Source organism: Heptranchias perlo, chromosome 14 (genome assembly GCF_035084215.1).
Source record: "Heptranchias perlo isolate sHepPer1 chromosome 14, sHepPer1.hap1, whole genome shotgun sequence".
In the NCBI taxonomy this organism is placed as follows: Eukaryota; Metazoa; Chordata; class Chondrichthyes; order Hexanchiformes; family Hexanchidae; genus Heptranchias; species Heptranchias perlo.
Genome location: NC_090338.1, coordinates 23,789,487 through 23,812,943, shown reverse-complemented (window position 1 = coordinate 23,812,943; position 23,457 = coordinate 23,789,487). Strand labels below are relative to the sequence as shown.

At 39.2% G+C, this 23,457-nt stretch overlaps 1 protein-coding gene across 7 annotated transcripts in view; it reads right to left on the bottom strand.

Moving 5' to 3' along the window:
• Window positions 1–3,493: 3,493 nt before the first annotated feature.
• aff4 (AF4/FMR2 family, member 4) overlaps window positions 3,494–23,457 on the bottom strand; it is a 128,513-nt gene continuing 108,549 nt past the window's right edge. For all 7 annotated transcript variants that reach the window (XM_067996112.1, XM_067996111.1, XM_067996115.1 and 4 more), the window contains 8 exons: window positions 18,493–18,596; window positions 15,669–15,732; window positions 13,467–13,603; window positions 13,264–13,335; window positions 11,928–12,021; window positions 11,784–11,827; window positions 9,248–9,471; window positions 3,494–6,840 (listed from right to left, as the gene is read on the bottom strand). In XM_067996112.1, coding sequence (XP_067852213.1) covers window positions 6,713–6,840; window positions 9,248–9,471; window positions 11,784–11,827; window positions 11,928–12,021; window positions 13,264–13,335; window positions 13,467–13,603; window positions 15,669–15,732; window positions 18,493–18,596 — 867 coding nt within the window. In that variant the 3' untranslated portion in view covers window positions 3,494–6,712. The remainder of the gene's footprint in view (window positions 6,841–9,247; window positions 9,472–11,783; window positions 11,828–11,927; window positions 12,022–13,263; window positions 13,336–13,466; window positions 13,604–15,668; window positions 15,733–18,492; window positions 18,597–23,457) is intronic.

The window sequence follows — 23,457 nt, the reverse complement described above, 5'->3', positions numbered from 1 at the left end:
CAGTGAGTTACCACCATATTTTCATGTCTGACACTTGTGATCAGCCCAAATCAATGGCATAAAAGTTTTTTTTTCTTTCTGCCTCCTGTAACAGTAGATCTATTAGTAATAAGTTTGACAGTGCCAAATTGTAGGCAGTATTATGCATGCTTGGGGGCAAGTTGAAAATTGTTTAAACTCATTTCACATAAGGATGCCATCAATTTCAGCCTTTTGTTTTATGCCAGAGTAGAGCCATGGGTTCTTTATAGTCAGGAAGGGGGCTGTTGGCACCATGTGGGTTGAGGTTTAGTTTTGGAATTCAGGAGGGAAGGATGGCTTCAGCACCATTTTTCTGCACTGTGCCATGCTGTTGTTTTGTTCTGGGCTGGACTGTGTGCTGCAAGTGAGAATTCTCTTTAAAGAATTTGTTGTCTGTAGCAGAGGCTAAAACTGGAACCTAGAACCAAGCAGCATTAGGTAGGAACTGCAATAAGGAGCACATGGAGGAGGTACAATGAATATGGGGGGAGAAATAGGTGAACACAGAGTGTGTTCCTGTGAACTGGAAGTTGAAGAACAGTCCCTCTAAACTTTGTAAGGGGCGTTTTAGGGATTGTGTACCTCTAAACTGAGGGGAGTGGATTAGGAGAGAATACCTGAATGCCTCCCTGAAAAGGCAGGGGAGGGGGCACCTCTGAAGGGAAAGTGTGACTTTTGAAGTAACTTTTTGAGAAGTGATCGTGCAATTGGCTTGTTGAATACGCATAAACAGAAAGCAAACATTTAAGATCCATTATTTGGGATAAATAATGGAACTCTATTGTAAAGTGAACTGAGGACATAATAGCACTTTTTACACACTGATGGGTCCCCAATAAAAGCAGTGATAAATCTCCCATATGTATGTAATCCTAGTTAATACAATGGCCACTAATTATACTAATAGTGTGAAGCTACTCATTCCGCAGTTTCATCTTGTATGTTGTGGTATAATTGTGCTGTTGCTGTTGTGATATTAAACTTAAATTGTATTAAAAATCGCTATTTTGTAGGTTTGCACGAAGTCTTGAGTCAACTCCTTGGACTAGGTGATTCTGATTAATTATATTACTAAGAGTCACAAAAATTAAAAACAGCAATAAATAGCAGTGCTCAGGAGTAAAAGCTGATTCATCGTGTAAAAGTACACGTTACAACTGAACTTTAGTCAAGCACATGCATGTTGGCTGCAATGGTAATTGAAAGGTTAATTGTTTTTGTTTACAATGGTAATTGTTTTTCTTCCTCATTGATAATATAATATTGATAACATGTATTACATCTCTGCTTCAAATATTTATCCAGTGGTCTCTGTCTCAACCATTCCCTTTGGCAAACCATTCTACACTCCAACAACCCTCTGGGTAAAGAAATTTATCCTAAATTATCTCCTCAATCTCTTAGTAATAATTGTAAATTGATAACCCCGCCCCCACTGACTCCCCAACCAGAAGAAAAAGTCTTTCCTAATTCACTGTCAAAACCCAAATGTTTTTTTTTTTAAAAACACTAAATCTCTGCCTTCTCTGCTCCAGTGAAAATAGTCTCAGTATCTCAAGTCTCTTCTGTTTTGCTGCCTTAACTTTGTTTCTCTCTCCACAGATTCTGCCTGATCTGGAGTGTTTCCAACATTTTCTGTTTTTATAGCATCTTGAGTTCTTTTATAGTTTGTCGAATCTCCTACTTTTGTGCACAAGGATAAAAATGGACCCAGCACTAACACCTGAGGTACACCAATTCCATCCCTTCTCCAATCCAAGCAATACCCATTTTAGCAACACTGTTTCCTGTCCATCAACCAATTTTCTATCCATGTTCCTCTTATACTGTGCAACTAAATTTTTCAAACAAGCACCTTATCGAATGCCTTCTGAAAATCCATATATAGTATTTCCTTTGCATTTGCATTTCCTTTATTCAATCGGTCATTTCAAAATACTGTACTAAATTTATCAAGCACGTCTTGCCTTTTACAAATCCATACTACGGTCCTTGATTAACTCATGCATTTATAAAGGACAAGTTTAGGACGGATACCAGGAAGTACTTCTTTAAACGGAGGGTGATCAATAACTGGAACAGGTTGCCAAAAAAGGAGAGTTGAGGCTATGACAGCTAAATGCTGTAAAGAGAAAATGACAGGATCTACATTCTGGAAGCATGAGATCAGGCTGGCAGAGGTTAGTCTTCAGTGAAACCTATCTTGGGGTGATCTAAAATCAAGGAAAGTGCTCTCACCAGAGGGAAAAAAAATATTCACACTGATCAAATTGGAGAAAACTGTGACGACATTTAAACATTGCCTCTAACCTTTTCCCCTAATTTACTGGAAAAAACATTTAAGAAGTGTAACTTGATGGACACAAACTTGAGCCTTCACAGGCATGGTGGCACTGATACAATAAAAACACAGACTAGTAAGCATTTGAAAAGTTTATTAAAGAAAAAGCTCACTGGAAGTTCACTAAAGTTAACAATTTTGCATTATACAAAGCAAACCTACTTTTCCTGACAGAATAATTAACAAGAATCTGAGGTTTTTTTTATACACAGTAAATACGTGAATCCCATTTTCCTTAAAAATATGCAACTTGTGGTTAAAGTTGAAAAATACAGAGTTGAGCTGCAACAATCTAGATTTGCTAAAAACCCTTTTCCATTATGATGGAAAATATATAATATTCTTTACAGAAGCCAAAAATTCAGGTTATACAATGCTTTACTTGCCATAAACAGATTATTTTACAAATACTTCCCAATGCAAATGCCTCATCATATCTGAGGCAATCTTGACCCTGCAGCACTCTTTGTAAAGAGCCCAAGTACTGTATACTGCAAAAGATGGCACTATGTTGGAGAGCAACCTCACCCACAGCTATAAAAGCTTTCACTTACTGAGTTAACTATTCACCTCCATTTGTATAAGTCAATGCAATCAAGTGTTATAAATCATAAGTAAACAAGTTATTTCGAACATATTTAAAAGAAAATTAGAATTAAAAATAGACCATTCCCCCTTAAACTCTAAAAAGGTACATTTTGTAAGTTACATATCCTAAATTATACTAATTGTAATTGTATTTAGTAATACATTTATTTGACGGGGATAACACTCCATGAACTTGTATAGTAGTATAGTTGACATAAAATACAGGCAGTTACGTTGAGGACCTCCAAAACTATGCAAAATGCTAGTATTTAAGTTACTTCATTTTTTCTTCCATTACTGGTACAAACAATCTGTTTATGGGAGGGCGGGGCGAAGATACATTAAACAATCAAGCAATCAATTTAACTTTGTATGAATGTAAAGAAACAAAAAAACTTTCATTTTCAGGAAATGCCCCAAAAAAGCAAAATGGCCACAGGCAAATTGAGAACAATGATTTGGTGAGGTATAAACACTGATCAGAACAATGTTTTAATAACGTAATTACAGGAGCCTACAAAAATCAGCTGCATACTCAAATGGTCATAGTTATCACTTCCCTTTTTATTTGATTTAAATGTTTTCTACCATATTTTATTATATCTGAACGCTCAATGTGTTTTGATAAATTCATCTGTAGCTCTAGACTGAAATTAAACAAAAACAGTGTAGCTAAGTGAGGAGTCTCCAGTAAATTTTGTTCCTCTTTAGATTCTGAAAATGAAAATATAAATCATAGGGAGGCATTAAATGGGAACTGCGTGCTAAAAGGTCTATATGGCCTAGACATCTACAGTAATAAATACTATAAAATATTATAAGGTCAGTTATTTCTATCAAATAAACATTTATAATTAGAAATACACATTACATTTAAAAACTTTTGATACTTTATGGGCAGACATCATATCAGACACAAACCTATCATTACACACCATCAGTATTAACATCACATACACATAGCTCAAGACGACAACGGTAAAGATTGAAACCATTTTGGAATTCGGCTGACAATGTTTGAGGATCTCTCTGGATACCACTGTACAGGAAGACTCTGCTAGTTAGTGGTTCAATGGGCATTTCTTATTGTGGTTCAATATATTAGCAGTTTCTACAGAGTGGACTGGAGAATACATTACAAACAGTTTACTTTGCAAGTATTAGGCTATAACAAGTGGCTCTCATTTTTTGATTACACAAAATATTATTTGTTTGACTTCTCTAAAGTATGCCATCAACATAAAGGCATTTCGGCAGTAACAGATGTGAGGAAGAGCATGGTTGCTGAGCTGTTCCATGCAACTCCATTATGGAACTCTTAAGAACCTTAACAGTTGCCATTTTATTTTTAAAAAATATATTCCTTTCTAGCCATGTGTAAAAAAGCATCCCTATTCTTAACTCATGGTCTTGCAAAGAGAGACTGATCGTTAAATCAGGCACACCTTCTCACAATCAGGCTTGTCTTTCACATCAACTAGGTTGGAAACACTCCACAATAATTTAAATCTTTCTGGGAGAAGGGAAAGTAAATCCCCCTGCTCGTGCTATTCACTCACATTCTGTCACATCCATGCACTCTCAATACTGATGCCACTTCTCACTTCAAGCACATTGGTGGATTTTCAGCAGAAAATCCATTTCACAATATTTTAAAAGCAGCAAAAAGAAAACACATTTTTAGAATGCGCCCCAAAAATAAAAAATAAATATATAAATAAAATGGCCTGATTTAGACTAATAGCCCCTCCAAATAAATTTCTTTTGCCTTTTAAACTACTTATATATTTGCTGACTGCAGTCTAACCATTGTAATGCTAGATTATGGCAAGTATATGATTTCCTTTTTAGTTGGCAGGATAAGAATTGTTTAAAAAAACTTTCAACATGGTAAATATTTCTAGACTGAAGTTAGTTAGATTTAAAACAAAATTACATTAAAATAGACTCTTTACTTTAGGCTGCTATATTTCTTCAGTTCGCCTGGCTGCACATTAAGTTTATTACAAGAATGTTTGCATCCACCCCCCCCCCAAATATTTTTGTTTATTCTCGGAGAAATAGGCCAACTACCTGTTTCACACACTAGTGTAATCGTTTTAAAAGATCAGAGTGGCAAGGATATCCAGCAGATGTGGTCACAAAATATACCAACATTCAACAACACATGACTCGAGATGAAAAACAAGACAACTCGAATTATCTTTCTTCAAAATTACATCATTTACACAGTCTTACTGTTTGATGTAGCACCTTGTAATCTACTGTAAATATATAACAAACAAGGGGGGAAATACAAGAGATGTATAAGGCACACCCAGTGTGTTTGACGTGGCAGATTCAAACTCCCAAAGAGCACGTAACAAAAACATACAGAAAATGCAAACTTGGTTATACTGTTTCAGTTTTAAAGAAATGCATTTATGTTAATCAGTGACATTTAAAGCAGCGGTGTAACTCTGATGCATAATTGATGTTGCATTGGTAGTCTGAGTTTCCAGATCTTAGACTTAATACATAGGAACTCAATTATTTATATTTAAAAGTCCTTTTCTAAGCTGTGGCACATCCCACTCTTAATGTAAAAAAAAATTCCTCCAGTTAAATGAGAAACATTTCAGACAAATACAGTATTCACTGTGTAAAAGATATCAATTCATATCCGGTACTGTCCAGCTGTGCATATCTCAATGCTAACTCCTGTCTATGTACACTGTAGGTTGGATAAAATGTTTACCCAGTGAAGCAGACGAGCAGATACCTGGAAGCAGGGGAAGCTGTGTTGGTGATGCAAGGAGCTGCTATTCATTTGTCTAGTATCTCAAATAGGTTACTATAACCATATGAATGTTATATATCTCCTGTACAAGGGTGCATGCCTTCTGTACAAATGTTACACTAAACCATTTTCAGACAATTCAGTTATCCAGTACGCAACATTCAAAAATGAATGCAGTAAAGTACCCACATAAACAATGTCATAAAATGTTCAACTGGCAATAAATCGTTCACAATTGTTATATCAACTGTGCTAGAAAGTCAATGCTGTTCACAAAGAACTGTGTGCCACCGCTACAGCACCAGCACATTTTTCTACTTTGGTGGATGAAGTAAACTTCCCAAGTAGGTCACAGCATCCAACCTGGAAACAAGATGTGGCTTTGAACACGCTACTGTCTCTCATAATGAATGAGTTTTTTTTTTTTAATATACCCTGTGATAATTCCTGATTCAGCCTAGAAACCGAACAGTATTCAAAAGGTAGAGAAACTTTACAGTTATCCTTATAATAGTTTATGAACTTCTATGGAAATATTAAATAGAACACAGAATCAGTATAAAATATAATGCACCCATTGGAGTTCCATGCAAGTTAACTTGGTTTTCGTATCTAAGCTGTGATTGTTTGATTAGTGTAACGTAAAAGATGCTAGTCATGGTGTTTACATGATTAGGAGACTGGTACAAACAGAAAGAAATGATCCTTCGTAATTGGGAAAAGCTTCCTGAAGCTCTGACTAAGGTATATGTGAAGAAATGTAACATAAGTGTTAAAAATTGTTATATGTATTTTATCGGAAAGTTACGTCACTGGGTTCAAAAATAGTTTCATCAGCAATGTAACTTGTCATAATTTTTGTTCTGTAAAAGGTCAGGAGCCTATTTACAATTAGAAAAAGTGGAAACACAGTGACGTGAAAGAATTCTGAGACAGTAAGAAAAAGGTAGATTTTTCAGGTCTTCTGTCCAACTTTTCCAAGCTCACGGTAACAGGTTAGCATCCAGTCGGAGCCAATGTAAACCCTGACGGGTGTAGCGCACCAGCTCGGTCATACTGCTGCTGCTGAATACCAAAGGATGCATCACTTTATCCAGCTCCACAAAAAAGTCTGTAAACAAGAAAACTTCATTCATTAAAGACATTATTGCACCAACACAATTATTGAAACTTCTAAATTGTCATCTGTAAAACAACAATGTAATTTAAAAAAAAAATAGAACAAGTATATATATATTTTTGCCTTAGTACAAATGTAGCATTCCAACTTGTTGTCCGATTGGTCCAAGTGGTATTGATCACAAGGTAGCCAAATGGATCTGAGAATTGCATTCTACAACAAATAGACAAGGCAGCCACCCAACCGACCACTTCAACACCAAACAAGTTGAAATAACTATAAATATTTAAAAGTTCAAACTCTAACAAACTTGAAAGAAGTTCAAGGCTTGGGCCTGGCCACTAGACAAATCTGGGACTGAAGTTTTGAGCAAGCCAAGTATGGTGTCAGCTACTGAGGCCTACTTTAATTCGAAAAGTTGAGTATTATTAAAAAAAATTAACAACCAATTTTGGGAAAAAAACTACAGTTTTTCAATGTTTTTCAGATGAATGTTATAAATATACAATAGGTAACTGCTGAATTGGAGTTTCTTCATTGTATTTCTGAAGCAAGTTGCTCAAACAGGGAGTTTCTTTACCCAGTTTTAGTTCCTAGCACCTCTCATGCTTATTGTTTTCAGCTAAGTAATGGCAGCTAATCAGGGGGTCAGTGAGATTAAAAAGAGGCATTAAAATTAGCATTACCAGTATGCTACTTAGCCCAAGGACTTATTCTTGTTGATATATACACACGTAAAAAATGCAATCAGAGCTGAAAATCCAGCTGTCTGATTAAATATTTACTAAGGCAAAAATATATATATACTTGTTCTATTGCCATAATTAAGGTGCTACAAAGTACTGAAAAAAAACTTCAAATTCCAACAAAGTACTTGAATCTATTGTCACACAATGAAGTACACGGACCTACTGTAACAAGATGATCCTAATGTAAATATCAATCAATTTCAGAACTATGATTATTTTTCCCTCTCATCAATCTGAATTCCCTTCCATCCTGGAGGTATTGATTCCTGTTGGGTACAGTTCAGTGACTGGCACATCCTCCAGTAACTCAGCCAAGTGGGCATCATTCATATGTGAGCTTTAACTGTGAATGTTGGCAAATTATTTAAGCACAAGGGAGTCATAGTTGAACATAATACTGCATTCATAAGATGTCCAGACATGCACACTTCCTGCAGATGTCACTGCATTGTGATTAGGAATCAAAATCTCCTTATCCAGGGACACTGAAAACAACTGAAGTGCTCCCACTTTCACTCCCCGTTGAGATAAGCTAACTAAACATCGACTGAGGACCCTTGTTGGTTGGTATGGCTGTTATACACTGGATTAACTCGATCAGGGATACATTTAGGAGCACGTAGATTGCAGTCATCATTGAACTTGCCCTCCAAATAGTAGCTGGTTGAAAGCTGTGTCTAACCTATGCCCACAAAATTAGTTGACAGATCCCAATGGCAACAGTAATGTTCCATTTTCACTTTTTACAGCAAACCTCACTGCACAATTCAAAAAATAAATGGAATTAGGAACATAGGAACAGGAGTAGGCCATTCAGCCCCTCGTGCCTGTTCCGCCATTTGATAAGATCATGGCTGATCTGTGATCTAGCTCCATATACCCGCCGTTGGCCCATATCCCTCAATACCTTTGGTTGCCAAAAAGCTATCTATCTCACATTTAAATTTAGCAATTGAGCTAGTATCAATTGCCGTTTGCGGAAGAGAGTTCCAAACTTCTACAACCCTTTGTGTGTAGAAATGTTTTCTAATCTCTAATTTTTAGACTGTGCCCCCTACTCCTAAAATCCCCAACCAGCCGAAATAGTTTCTCTCTATCCACCCTATCTGTTCCCCTTAATATCTTATAAACTTCGATCAGATCACCACTTAACATTCGAAACTCTAGAGAATACAACCCCAATTTGTGTAATCTCGCCTCGTAACTTAACCCTTGAAGTCTGGGTATCATTCTATTAACCACAGACTAAATCATACAAGCTATTTTTCCCACTCTAATGGTAGGAGAGTTACATTTTTACAATATACAAATGCTGGGCTAGTGTTTGAGGCGGCTATCACATTTGTTGATGCCATGCCGACTGATCTGGTTGTTAAAAAGAGTTCTATATTGGATTAATTGCACTAATCGCTAATCATACACAGCATAAACTATCTAAAGGAAATCTGGAGATTTAAACCATGATATCAAAAGGTCAAAATCCTCAAATTTGGTATCTTAGAACCAATATGGAGATAATTCAGGGTGGTTGTTCTTTTTATCTGAAGTTTACTATATGCAACACAAACACATGTAGCATTGAAAAAATGCATTCTGTTAACATATCAGACACAGATATGCCATAAAATGAACATCCTTTTATAACCTACCTTTGTTTTCTTTTCCCAGCTGGTCAGCTTGGTCCCACACTTCAGTGGCAAGCAGGAAATTGGATGTGACTTGAACATAGCTAGCTGCCATCTGGTGGATTCTCTGTGGAATTGTGACTGAGGCAGAAGAACTACTGGAGGAAGTATTACCTCCAGAGGAATAGCTTCCAGTATTACCTGGAGAGAGTTTGGGAGACACTGGAGATGGCGTACCTGCAGCTTTGCTAAGAAGTGAAGAGGGGAAAAAAAGCTTTACACGCTTTCCAAAGTGGTAAAATACAACAAGAACATACTTTCAGACTCAAATGCCTTCTTAAGGAATTCTATACACACTGGTTTTGTCTCCAGTTTTCTCCCCATCCTCTTGAAGACAGAGGCTCATTTTGAGGAATGGTTCTACAGGTATCAGCTGCTCTCTCATTCCTCATCCAAGTGGCCATAAGGGAGCTAGAATTCAATTGTCTGCAGCTTATTTGACCAGCAGAAACCTAACCTGTCCTCAACAGATGCACACAAAAGTCCAGTCAGCATTGATGCTTAAAAATGATTATACCTGGATTGACCTACACAGGGGCTTCTTTGGCTTTTCCAGTACTTAGAGAAATCATTTAAGGATGCATTTATACTGCCTGTTTAGCATTGTTGTTTAGCAGTTTTCATTTGACAGGAATGAAAAAATAGCATAATTATTCTAGTGTCAGGTTCTGACCTATTTCCAGAGTCCAGTGGTGAGAACCTTCCCTGCCCCACCAAAGCAAGATTATATCATATCACGTGGGTTTGAAGCCAGAGTATAACCTCAGTGTCGAGCAGAGTTTAAAAATGCTGAGACTTTACAAATTGAAGTTTATTTAAATGTTTAGAGAAGCTGGATTGTTGTGACATTTAAAATGTAATGGTCAGGAATGGATAATTGTAGCAAAAGCATAACCTCAGTCTCTTTGTGGAGCATGAATTGACAAATGAAGCAGAGTCTCAAAGGTTTGGTTTTCAGACCCAAAGATATATAATTTTCTTAAACTCAGCTTGCTTATTAATTATACTGTCAGAATGAAGGTGTTCCAGACTGGTGGTAAACTGAGAAATTAATTGTTGGGATAGATCTTGCTGCCCTCCTGTATATCAGCATTCTAATCAATCCAGCATTTAAAGTGGTTCGCAGTGGGTGGTGTAACAGTGACAATTTTAAAGATTGAAGGGAAGTCTTCGCTTTGGAGGAAATTGGTTAATGGGAAGTGTTGAAATAATTAGAGGATAATATTTAACAGGGAAATATGGTAAATTGTTAATTTGCAGGAGTTCGGTGAGATGGATAATACACATTTTAAGACTCCTACAGTGGTGGGAGTGCTGGATGGGCTGCTGAAATTAAAATTAAACAAACTAGGACTTTCTAGATTCAAAAGAACACCTGGAACAGAATAGAACCTGCTTTGATATCTAAATGTCAATTTTTTTGGGATCTGCAGATGGATAAATGTTTCCTGTACCAATACAGCAGTAAAAGCAGATTTTGGCTCCAACAGATGGCTGCATACTTTCTAAGGAATAAGGAAGACCGTTGAAACCAATTTTTAACCAAATAGTAGTCTTAAAAAAATAAAGTTGCTCCCTTGGTGGGAGCAGGGAAACAGCATAAAAAGTTAAGTTCATTATTAACTTACAAATTGGTTAGCCCAGGGGTGGGGGGGGGTTGGCGGTAAGATTCCCTGAACGACCAGCAGTCTACGCGTTAAGAGTCACAATAGTAAATTCACAATAACATAATTTGAAGTGTCAAGAGAACACACCAAAACAGCAGTGTCCCTCATTTTAATTGTTTTCAGTAGCTAGCAGGAGGAGATACAGCTTTCTTGTTTGTCTGACAGTGTTTTAATTTGGGGAATTCAGGAACTCAAAGTAGTATGCTGGGGATTTAAGTTTTCTCTTTAGGTGTCAGCTGTGGCTTAGTTGGTAGCACTCTCGCCTCTGAGTTAGAAGGTCGTGAGTTCACGTCCCACTCCAGAGACTTGAGCACAAAATCTAGGCTGACACTCCAGTGCAGGACTGAGGGAGTGTTGCATTTTTGGAGGTGACGTCTTTCGGATGAGATATTAAACCGAGGCCCCGTCTGCCCTCTCAGGTAGACGTAAAAGATGCCACAGCACTATTTCGAAGAGAAGGGAAGTTATCCCCGGTGTTCTGGCCAATATTTATCCCTCAACTAACATCACTAAAACAGATTATCTGGTCATTATTAAATTGCTGTTAGTGGGACCTTGCTGTGCGCAAATTGGCTGCCGGGTTTCCGACATTACAACAATGAACACCCTTCAAAAATACTTCATTAGCTGTAAAGCACTTTGGGACTTCGAGGTCGTGAAATGCACTATATAAATGCACGTTTTTCTTTAAAATGAACGTACATTTAAAATACACTATTCATCATTAGATATTCAATACATGGTAGACCACTAAGTGAACTTGACAAGATTAAAAAAAAGAGCAGAAAACACTCAATAATCAAGAGGCAATGCACATAGGAAAAAGAAATTACCTTCCTACGCCAGGTGACTGAGCCTGCGCACTGTTGTATGAATTCTAGAAAATAAAAGTTATTTCATGTCATAGCAAGGAAACGTCTAGAGTTAATAGCAGCCAAACAAAATAAATTGGTTAGCAAAGCTCCATAATGATTTACCTTGAGGTGTTCAGTCAATGTTTTGGAGTATTTTAGTGCACTGTCTTTCTTCAGTTTAAACAACCTCATATACAAAAGTGATTGACATCGGAGACTAAAAAACAATGACATTCATTTTAATTACATTGTTAACTGGAGCAATTTACTTCTGTAAATGCCTCTTCTACTCTGATAGTTGAAAACTGTCACAGCTGAAAACTGAATATTTAAGAACTGGATCAACCAACTAAAAATATTTTTGAAAAACTATGCTGGGTTATCAATATCTTAAAAATTTGGAGCATTTTCCATCTCCAAACCCCCTCACAGTCTTTTTCTGTGCTATGTTTGGCTGAAAGTCTGATTTAATGACCACTAAAGGTACACAATGATCTGTAGCAATTCCCTTCCAATTTTCCTTCACTGGGGGGAAAGCACCAACCCAGCACTTGGCATCACATACAACATGCATAGAATTTACATAGAGTCTACAGCACAGAAACGGGCCATTCAGCCTAACTGGTCTATGCCGGCGTTCATTCTCCACATGAGCCTCCTCCCACCCCTCTTGATCTAACACCGTCAGCATATCATTCTATTCCTTTCTCCCTCATGTGCTTATCGAGCTTCCCCTTAAATGTATCTATGCTGTTTGCCTCAACTACTCCTTGTGATCGCGTGTTCCACACTCTTAGGGTAAAGAAGTTCCTCCTGAATTCCCTATTGGATTTACTGGTGATTATGTTACAGCCTCTAGTTTTGGTCTCCCCTACAAGTGGAAACATCTTCTCTATGTCTACCCTATCAAACCCTTTCATAATCTTAAGGACTTTGATCAGTCTTCTCTTTTCTAGAGAAAAGAGACCCAGCCTGTTTAGCCTTTCCTGATAAGTATATCCTCTCAGTTTTGGTATGATCCTAGTGAATCTTTTTTGAAGTTGCAATTGAGGACTTCTTGTGGAAAACATCAGGCATCAACCCGCATCCTACAACGGTCACATCACGTTGGAAGTCCAACATGATATCCCATCTCTGTAATCAATAATTTTTTGATGTTACCCAGCTTCAGTGCAAACCTGAGGCAGCATTGGAAGGCAAGAAACCAAATTAACTTCACATGATGGGAAAGAATTATAAAACTAAAATGGCTAGGCATCTATTTTAAAAAGAATGTAAGCTGAGTTATTACAAATCACCCATTTAAAACAACTTTTCTGCTGGTTCCAGCATCAGGTTAATTAATGCTCCAGAGCATTCAATAAGATTAGGACCCTGACAAAAATGTCTGCTAGTTCTCAAGATTGTGATAAGGTCCAGACTGTATATTAAATAGAACACTGTGCTAGGCTAAACCTACCACAAGACTGCCAGCTTTTTATCCGCTGCTGTAGCATCAGGTGCCACATGATTCTTTAACTTCATAGTGTATCTAGAAAGAACAAGACAACTCTTGAAACAGCAACAAAGTAGTGTATACTTTTTATTAAAGACCACTTAGTAATATACAATTATAAAAAGTAAAAACAATGTAGTATTCTGATGTCTAGAGGTTTTACTTACTTGATAAGTTCTACTGTCTCAGCATACATGGGGAAAGGAGATTTGGCTTCTTGAGAATTTCGTTCCAAAGCATTACCACACTCGATGAAAGACACAACAGCATCAAGGTAATACACTGCTTTTTCAAACCTGTCTGACTATAAGTGACAAAACAGAAAGGGGTCAGTACACAGACCCAAGAAAAAAATCAAAATCAGGATGTAAAAAAAAATTTATAAATAGGGGCATAAAGAAACAAAGCAAAGAGCTAAAACTAAACCTGTACAAAATATTGTGCCTAGTTTTTAGTAGCCTAATTTAGGAAGGAAGGCGAAGTTGTGGCTAAGTTGGAGAGGAGATTCACTAAGATGGATCAGGGATGATCGGCTTTAGTTATGAGACTTGAAAAACTGGGGCTCTTTTCATTAGAGCAGCGAAGGTAAAGAGGAGATATGAAAGTAATGTTCAAAATTATGAAGGGTTTTGATAAGGTGCAGAGGGGAAAACTATTTCCACTGTTCGATGAGTCAGTAACTAAAAAAAGAGTATAAATTTAAGATAATCAAAAACGAATGCCCGACCAGAAACAGTGGTGGAAGAAGAAATCTATAATAGCTTTCAAAAGGGAAGTGGATAAATATTTGAAAAAGAAAAATTTAATTGCCCAAGAGGAAAAAAAGTCTGAGGAATGGTATTATATGGATAATTCAGAGCCAGGAGGCCCCCTTCTGTGTTGTAAGATTCTATGATTCTGTAAGACCAACAGAAAGCAATACATAAAAGGAAACTGCTCAGATACTTATAACTAGTACTTAAAGGAAACAAAGTTTAAAAAAAAGCTGTTTCTGTTCGAAATAAACGGAGCACTTAAAACTTTGAAATTGACGTTAATGCAAATGGATTATGGTTATCGCTTTTTGGCCAATATAAGCGACTGCCTGTTTTAAACACAGACATTTTAAGCGGTGGGGTCTGTATAAGATATTCTCCAATCACTTCTTCTTAATGATCTCTATGCTAAATAGTTAACCCATTGCCAAATATCACCAGACAGAATATTTTAGTAATTCTACCACATGTAAAATATGCCTTCCCTGAATTAATTTTGAGCAATTAAATGGCCTTGGCATAAACAGCAAATGTGGCCATTTTAATATAATTTACAGAGAGTCAATTACAACCTTACTGTTCCAGTCGAACAAGATACTCGTTTATCAGCATTCAACTGCAGCTGCTTCACTATATCTGTTATACCAATCATAAATAAAAGGGACTGCTTTACTACTACTCCAATACTGACCAAGTTTGTTTTTTGAATGGTGGAGGGGAATGCTGCAAACTGAAGAACAAGTCTATCAATTACAACTGAAATTATGTCTACATATGAATGGGTATGCTGTAGGACAAAACATTCCCATGAGTGATTTAAGTTGATAACGTGAGCAAAAATGAGAAGCTGTGACTGCCGTTCAGGAGTGGAAATATAGCTTCCTGTACAATATGCTATCTCACATCTAAAAAAGTAATTTTCTTACTATCAGCTTTAACACTAAGAGGTGACTTAAACTGATATTCACTATTACAATGAAGCTTTATAAATTAGATTTTCCTCATGCAAGCCCTAAACCGAGACACACAAACTTGGCCCCGAATTATATTTACTTCTGACATGCTGTAAAGCACTAATAACACTCACTCAACTATGTTCCTTTGAATAACAAAAAAAGAGTTACATCCAAAAGGAACTCTACGGTACAAATACTTAAATAGCTGCCAGTTATGAAAAATAAATCAGTGACGTGTATCCAACACAAATTGTTATGCAACCCATGCTACCCAGTTTAATTTTCTGAATATACTGTATCCAATGCACATCCATCTTATACCCCAACCATTTCAAAGATTATAATTTTTACCCATTCTGAACAAATTTTAATCATCTTTAATATCCTCTTCACCACTGGACTAACCTACATACCATTGCTAAATCATTCTTTAGGAACAGCATGGAGTAGTAAGAAACTCAACTCTCATGTAATGACTTTTAAGACTATCCCACTCAGCACTTGGGCTCCAAAACTGTAACAAGTAAATTGGTAGTTGTTTCATATTTAAAAAGTGAAGAAACGAAATGTCACTGGAAGACAACTAATTTACTCTCATCTGCTCGCCAGATGTGGTTTGCTATTGAACTGAAAAGGACAATCATTGTGAAGTACTCACCAGTGCATCTGCATTGTGCTTAAGCTTTTTTGCTTCCTGAAGGTAATGATCTGCTGAATGCAACCTAAAAGATTGAAAAAGGCAAAACTAATTTTTGATATTTAGTGCTCTTCACAGTTCAAAATTGCAAGATAGTGGCACTTTTGCTTCACTAACCATAATTCTCAGCCATGCGAAGAACACACAAATCTTAACTGTTTTATTTAACATTTTTTTTGGCTTAGAATTGATAGAATAAAATTTGGTTTTAAAATTCCAGTTTGAAAACACATTTACATATTCAAATTACAGCAAATATTGAACAGTCTGAAGTCACAAACTTCAAGTATTAGATTGGACGTTAATTAAAATTGAACCAAGTGATACAATTACTATATTTTGAAATCAGTTATGCACAAAGACAGATAAAATTACATAAGCTATTTATGTGAGAATACAAATTCTCTCATACATTTTTATCCTTGTCCTTTCAGTTTTCCCTGGCCATGTGCCAATTGTGGCTGAAAGAGAGGCTGCAGACAGAGTTCTTACAAATTTGCTCTGTGCTGGCTGCCAGGATGTGCTTGACAGCAGCTTAGTAACAGGTCCTTTTGTTGATGAAGAAAATTAATTATTCACTTTGCAAAACACTCAGTAAAATCAGTGGTTTTGCTGCTGTTATTACAATTCTCCAAAATGAAGAAAATAAGCTGGGCTGATCATATCAATTTTTCCCCCCCCAATGCTTGATTGGCAATTACAAAAGCCAAGCTCTACAATTATTAATGATATTTGATACTTGCGTAATCAATATTGCTTGGCAAAGTTAGTGCGATGGAACCAGACCATTTGGCCCACTGAATTTGTGCTAACTCTTCCATAGAACAATCAAAAACTAATCCCATTGGCCTGCTCCACAGAGCCTGTATCTTCCTCCTCTTCAAATATTTATCTACTTTTCCCTTAAAAAGATACAATAGTCTCTGCCTGAGCTGTTGCTATTTATGGTGGGAGTTTATCAATATTGATGGAATGCAGTAAATATGGGATTGGTACATGCTACACTGCAAAATAGTCTCAATCCTGGATCTGAGGAAGACAAATTGGAATATTTTCTTAATGGTGAGAAAACTAAGAACTGTGGAGCAGCACAGCAATTTAGGTGTCCATGTACACAAATAACTAAAAGCTAGTGCACAGGTACAAAAAGTAATCAAAAAGGCAAAAGGAATATTGGCTTTTATCTCAAGGGGGCTGGAATACAAAGAAAGGAAGTGATGCTTCAGTTGTACAGAGCATTGGTCAGACCCCATCTGGAGTACTGCATTTACCCTATCGAGTCCCCCTCAGAATCTTGTATGCTTCAATAAGATCTTCTCCCATTCTTCTAAACTCCAATGGAGTACAGCGCAGATTCATCAGAATTACATCGGGCTTAAAGGTTTAAATTATGAGGACAGGCTGCATAAACTTGGCTTGTATTCCCTCGAATTTAGAAGGTTGAGGGGCGATCTAATCAAGGTATTTATGACGATTAAGGATTCGATAGGGTAGATACAAAGAAACTATTTCCTCTAATGGAGGAATAGAGAACAAGAGGGCATAATCTTAAAATTAGAGGAAGGTCATTTAGGAGTGAACTCAGGAAGCACTTTTTCACACAAAGGGTAGTGGAAATCTCGAACTCACTCCCCCAAAAGGCTGTGCATGGAGGATAAATTGCAATTTTTAGGACTGAGATAGATAGATTTTTGTCAGGCAAGGGTATCACATAATATGGAGCAAAGGTGCTTGCGTGCTTGGTCAATTGACATTTTTAAGACTGAGATCAATAGATTTTTGTTAGGTAATGGTATCAAGGGATATGGAGCAAAGGTGGGTAAATGGAGTTATGGTACAGATCAGTTATGATCTGACTGAATGGCGAACAGGCTTGAGGGGCTCAATGGCCTGCTCCTGTTCCAATAATCCTAATGAACACACAAGATGAATTCTAATAAAATGGCAAGGATATCAACTTTTGGTAACGGCATTGAAAAGTTGAGATACCAAAAATAAGATATGGAGAACACCAATTCCATACAGATAAGAATAAAATATAAGTCCGAGCATTTATGCAAATCTAATTTCTGCAACTTTTAGTGAAACAAAAGTTTCATGACAACAGTAATGAGTTGTAATTAAGTCAAAATATGCATCCCATCAATGTTCTAATGTTGTTATTGCTCAACTGCACAACCAATTATCAAGTATACATAATGAACACAAAACTCATTAGATTGTGGAATGCAGAATATGGATTTAATAAAACCTGGTTGTTTTTATTTGAAGGTAAACTCCTTCCAATTTCCTCCCATGACTTTATTAGGGATTCTTTTTTTAAATTGAGAAACCAAGATGAAGGACCTATAGTGCAGAACAACAACAAGGCTGAAAACATAAAGAGATGAGATAAATCATGAAATAATAATTAGGTGACACCAAACTTGGATTTTAAATGCTGAAAGATTGTAGTAGGAAGGAAAGACTAATAAAGGTAAGATTTTCCACAGTTTGGACATCCTGGGAAAGAATGAGTTAAAGTAGGAGATTGTGCAATGAGTCTAAATTATAAGATTAGATGTTGACACATGCAGTCAGTAAACCCATTGCTATAGATGGACAGAATGAGAAACAATTACAGGAAACACAGTTCGTTACACTCGATTACAATACCAAACCTGAAGTCTTATTGACTAAATTAGTTTTTTTTATAATAGATCAATTTTGTATTTATAAAGCTGGTCTTTTCCAATAGTGTTGCACAATATTTAAATTGAGATACGTGGATGACTATTATACTTACCGGTCATCAAAGCTGAGTTTGGGCCTTCTGGACTTCAAACCATCTCCTGATGGTGTTGATGACTGTAAAGGGTTCAAGGAGCTAACTGGGTTTTTTTCTTGTGACTATGAACAAAACAAAATTAATTAAACTGTGTACTTCAATGTCTATCACAACAACAGTCAGGTGCTCTGACCATAGCACAGACACACACCAAGCCCCATCCAACAGTGGTCCAACTGAACAGCTGGATATGTAGAATTTCAGCAGCAACTAATCTTTCTGCAACCCAATCAAGGTAGGCACTAAACCCTCTTTTTGTGCCAGCCTTCTTTTGTCTGTTGTCACCCCAAATATGTTTCCACATGAGTTATTTCATCCATCAGCAATGTGGTGGAAGGACATGTGCAGGATAGCTTCCAATGTGCTAGCTATTTTAATGATCTTGATGTCCAAATCCAATGCCACGTGCCAGACTTGTCACTAAATGCTTAATCCAGGCTCTCACAGGCGTTTTGACAGAAACGTGCTCTCTGTGACGCTGACTCTTCCTCCATAAGACCATAAGAGATAGGAGCAGGAGTAGGCCATTCGGCCCCTCGAGCCTGCTCCGCCATCTAACGAGACCATGGCTGATCTGATTTTTACCTCAACTCCACTTTCCTGCCTTTTCCCCATATCCTTTGACTCCCTTGCTGATCAAAAATTTGTCTAACTCAACCTTGAATGTATTCAACGACTCGGCCTCCACAGCTTTGTGGGGTAAAGAATTCCAAAGATTCACGACCCTCTGGGAAAAGAAATTCCTCCTCATTTCTGTCTTAAACGGGCGACCCCTTATTCTGAGACTATGCCCCCGAGTTTTAGATTCCCCTATGAGGGGTAATATTCTCTCAGCATTTACCCTATCGAGTCCCCCTCAGAATCTTGTATGCTTCAATAAGATCTTCTCCCATTCTTCTAAACTCCAATGGAGTATAGACCCAACCTGTTCTATCTTTCCTCATAAGACAACCCTTCCATATCTGGAATCATCCTAGTGAACCGTCTCTGAACTGCCTCCAATGCAAGTATGTCCTTCCTTAAACAAGGGCACTAGAACTGTACGCAGTACTCCAGGTGTGGTCTCACCAGCACCCTGTACAGTTGTAGCATGACTTCCCTGCTTTTATACTCCATCCCCCGAGAAATAAAGGCCAATATTCCATTTGCCTTCCGGATTACCTGCTGCACCTGTATGTTGACATCTTGTGTTTCATGTACGAGGACACCCAGATCCCTCTGCACCGCAGCATTTTGTAGTATTTCCCCATTCAAATAATATTTTGCTTCTTTATTTTTCCTCCCAAAGTGGATGACTTCACATTTTCCCACATTATATTCCATCGGCCAAATTTTTGCCCATTCACTTAACCTGTCAATATCCCTTTGCTGACACTTGGTGCCCTCATTGCAACTTGCTTTTCCACCTATCTTTGTATCAGCAGCATAGTGGTTATGTTACTGGACTAGTAATCCAGAGGCCCGGACTAATAATCCGGAGTCATGAGTTCAAATCCCGTCATGGCAGCTGGGGAATTTAAATTCAATTAATTAAATTTAATTAATTAAATAAAAATCTGGAATTAAAATACTAGTATCAGAAATGGTGGCCATGAAACTACCGGATTGTCGTAAAAACCAATCTGGTTCACTAAGGTCCTTTAGGGAAGGAAACCTGCCGTCCTTACCCGGTCTGGCCTATATGTGACTCCAGACCCACAGCAATGTGGTTGATTCTTAATTGCCCTCTGAAATGGCCGAGCAAGCCACTCAGTTGTAAAATCTCGCTAAAAAAAGTCACAATAAGAATAAAACCGGACGGACCACCCGGCATCAGACCACTAGGCACCGGACACGACAAAGGCAAACCAAGCCCAGCTGACCCTGCAAAGTCCTCCTCACTAACATCTGGGGACTTGTGCCAAAATTGGGAGAGCTGTCCCACAGACTAGTCAAGCAACAGCCTGACATAGCCATACTCACAGAATCATACCTTTCAGCCAACGTCCCAGACTCTTCCATCACCATCCCTGGGTATGTCCTGTCTCACCGGCAGGATAGACCCTCCAGAGGTGGCGGTACAGTGATATACAGTCAGGAGGGAATGGCCCTCGGAGTCCTCAACATTGACTCCGGACCCCATGAAATCTCATGGCATCAGGTCAAACACGGGCAAGGAAACCTCCTGCTGATTAGCACCTACCGCCTTCCCTCAGCTGATGAATCAGTCCTCCTCCATGTTGAACACCACTTGGAGGAAGCACTGAGGGTAGCAAGGGCACAGAATGTACTCTGGGTGGGGGACTTCAAGGTCCATCACCAAGATTGGCTCGGTAGCACCACTACTGACCGAGCTGGCCGAGTCCTGAAGGACATAGCCGCCAGACTGGGCCTGCGGCAGGTGGTGAGCGAACCAACGAGAGGAAAAACTTACTTGACCTCGTCCTCACCAATCTACCCGTCGCAATTGCATCTGTCCATGACAGTATTGGTAGGAGTGACCACTGCACAGTCCTCGTGGAGACGAAGTCTCATCTTCACACTGAGGACACCATCCAACATGTGGCACTACGACTGTGCTAAATGGAATAGATTCAGAACAGATCCAGCAGCTCAAAACTGGGCATCCATGAGACGCTGTGGGCCATCAGCAGCAGCAGAATTGTATTCCAGCACAATCTGTAACCTCATGGCCCAGCATATTCCTCACTCTACCATTAACAAGCCAGGGGATCAACTCTGGTTCAACGAGGAGCGTAGAAGAGCATGCCAGGAGCAGCACCAGGCGTACCTAAAAATGAGGTGCCAACCTGGTGAAGCTACAACTCAGGACTACATGCATGCTAAACAGCGGAAGCAACATGCTATAGACAGAGCTAAGCGATTCCACAACCAACGGATCAGATCAAAGCTCTGCAGTCCTGCCACATCCAGTCGTGAATGGTGGTGGACAATTAAATAACTAACGGGAGGAGAAGGCTCTGCAAACATCCCCATCCTCAATGATGGCGGAGTCCAGCACGTGAGTGCAAAAGACAAGGCTGAAGCGTTTGCAACCATCTTCAGCCAGAAGTGCTGAGTGGATGATCCATCTCGGCCTCCTCCCGATATCCCCACCATCACAGAAGCCAGTCTTCAGCCAATTCGATTCACTCCACGTGATATCAAGAAACGGCTGAGTTACTGGATACAGCAAAGGCTATGGGCCCCGACAGCATCCCGGCTGTAGTGCTGAAGACTTGTGCTCCAGAACTAGCTGCGCCTCTAGCCACGCTGTTCCAGTACAGCTACAACACTGGCATCTACCAATGTAGAAAATTGCCCAGGTACGTCCTGTCCACAAAAAGCAGGACAAATCCAATCCGGCCAATTGCCGCCCCATCAGCCTACTCTCAATCATCAGCAAAGTGATGGAAGGTGTCGTCGACAGTGCTATCAAGCGGCACTTACTCACCAATAACCTGTTCACCGATGCTCAGTTTGGATTCCGCCAGGACCACTCGGCTCCAGACCTCATTACAGCCTTGGTCCAAACATGGACAAAAGAGCTGAATTCCAGAGGTGAGGTGAGAGTGACTGCCCTTGACATCAAGGCAGCATTTGACCGAGTGTGGCACCAAGGAGCCCAAGTAAAATTGAAGTCAATGGGAATCAGGGGGAAAACTCTCCAGTGGCTGGAGTCATACCTAGCACAAAGGAAGATGGTAGTGGTTGTTGGAGGCCAATCATCTCAGCCCCAGGGCATTGCTGCAGGAGTTCCTCAGGGCACTGTTGTAGGCCCAACCATCTTCAGCTGCTTCATCAATGACCTTCCCTCCATCATAAGGTCAGAAATGGGGATGTTCGCTGATGATTGCACAGTGTTCAGTTTCATTCGCAACCCCTCAAACAATGAAGCAGTCCGAGCTTGCATGCAGCAAGACCTGGGCAACATCCAGGCTTGGGCTGATAAGTGGCAAGTAACATTCGCGCCAGACAAGTGCCAGGCAATGACCGTCTCCAACAAGAGAGAGTCTGACCACCTCCCCTTGACATTCAATGGCATTACCATCGCCGAATCCCCCACCATCAACATCCTGGGGGTCACCATTGACCAGCCATATAAATACTGTGGCTACAAGAGCAGGTCAGAGGCTGGGTATTCTGCAACGAGTGACTCACCTCCTGACTCTCCAAAGCCTTTCCACCATCTACAAGGCACAAGTCAGGAGTGTGATGGAATACTCTCCACTTGCCTGGATGAGTGCAGCTCCAACAACATGCAAGAAGCTTGACACCATCCAGGACAAAGCAGCCCACTTGATTGGCACCCCATCCACCTCCCTAATCATTCACTCCCTCCACCATCGGCACACCGTGGCTGCAGTGTGTACCATCCACAGGATGCACTGCAGCAACTTGTCAAGGCTTCTTCGACAGCACCTACCAAACCCACGATTTCTACCACCACCAAGAAGGACAAGGACAGCAGGCACATGGGAACACCACCACCTGCACGCTCCCCATCCAAGTCATAAGCCACCCTGACTTGGAAATATATCGCTGTTCCCTCATCGTCGCTGGGTCAAAATCCTGGAACTCCTTATCTAACCGCACTGTGGGAGAACGTTCACTACACGGACTTCAGCAGTTCAAGAAGAAGGTGGCTCACCACCACCTTCTCAAGGGCAATTAGAGATGGGCAATAAATGCTGGCCTTGCCAGCAAGGCCCACATCCCATGAATGAATATATAAAAAACAAAATCACACTCCTGACTTAAGCCTTGTGGAAAGGCTTTGAGGGGTCAGGAGGTGAGCCACCTGTCACAGAATACCAACCTCTGCCCTGCTTCTGTCGGCACAGTGTTGATATGTTTGGCCCAGTTCAGCTTTGTGTCATTGGTGGTCCTCAAGATGTTGATCATGGAGACTCAGCAATGGTGATGGTTTAAGGTCAAGAAGAG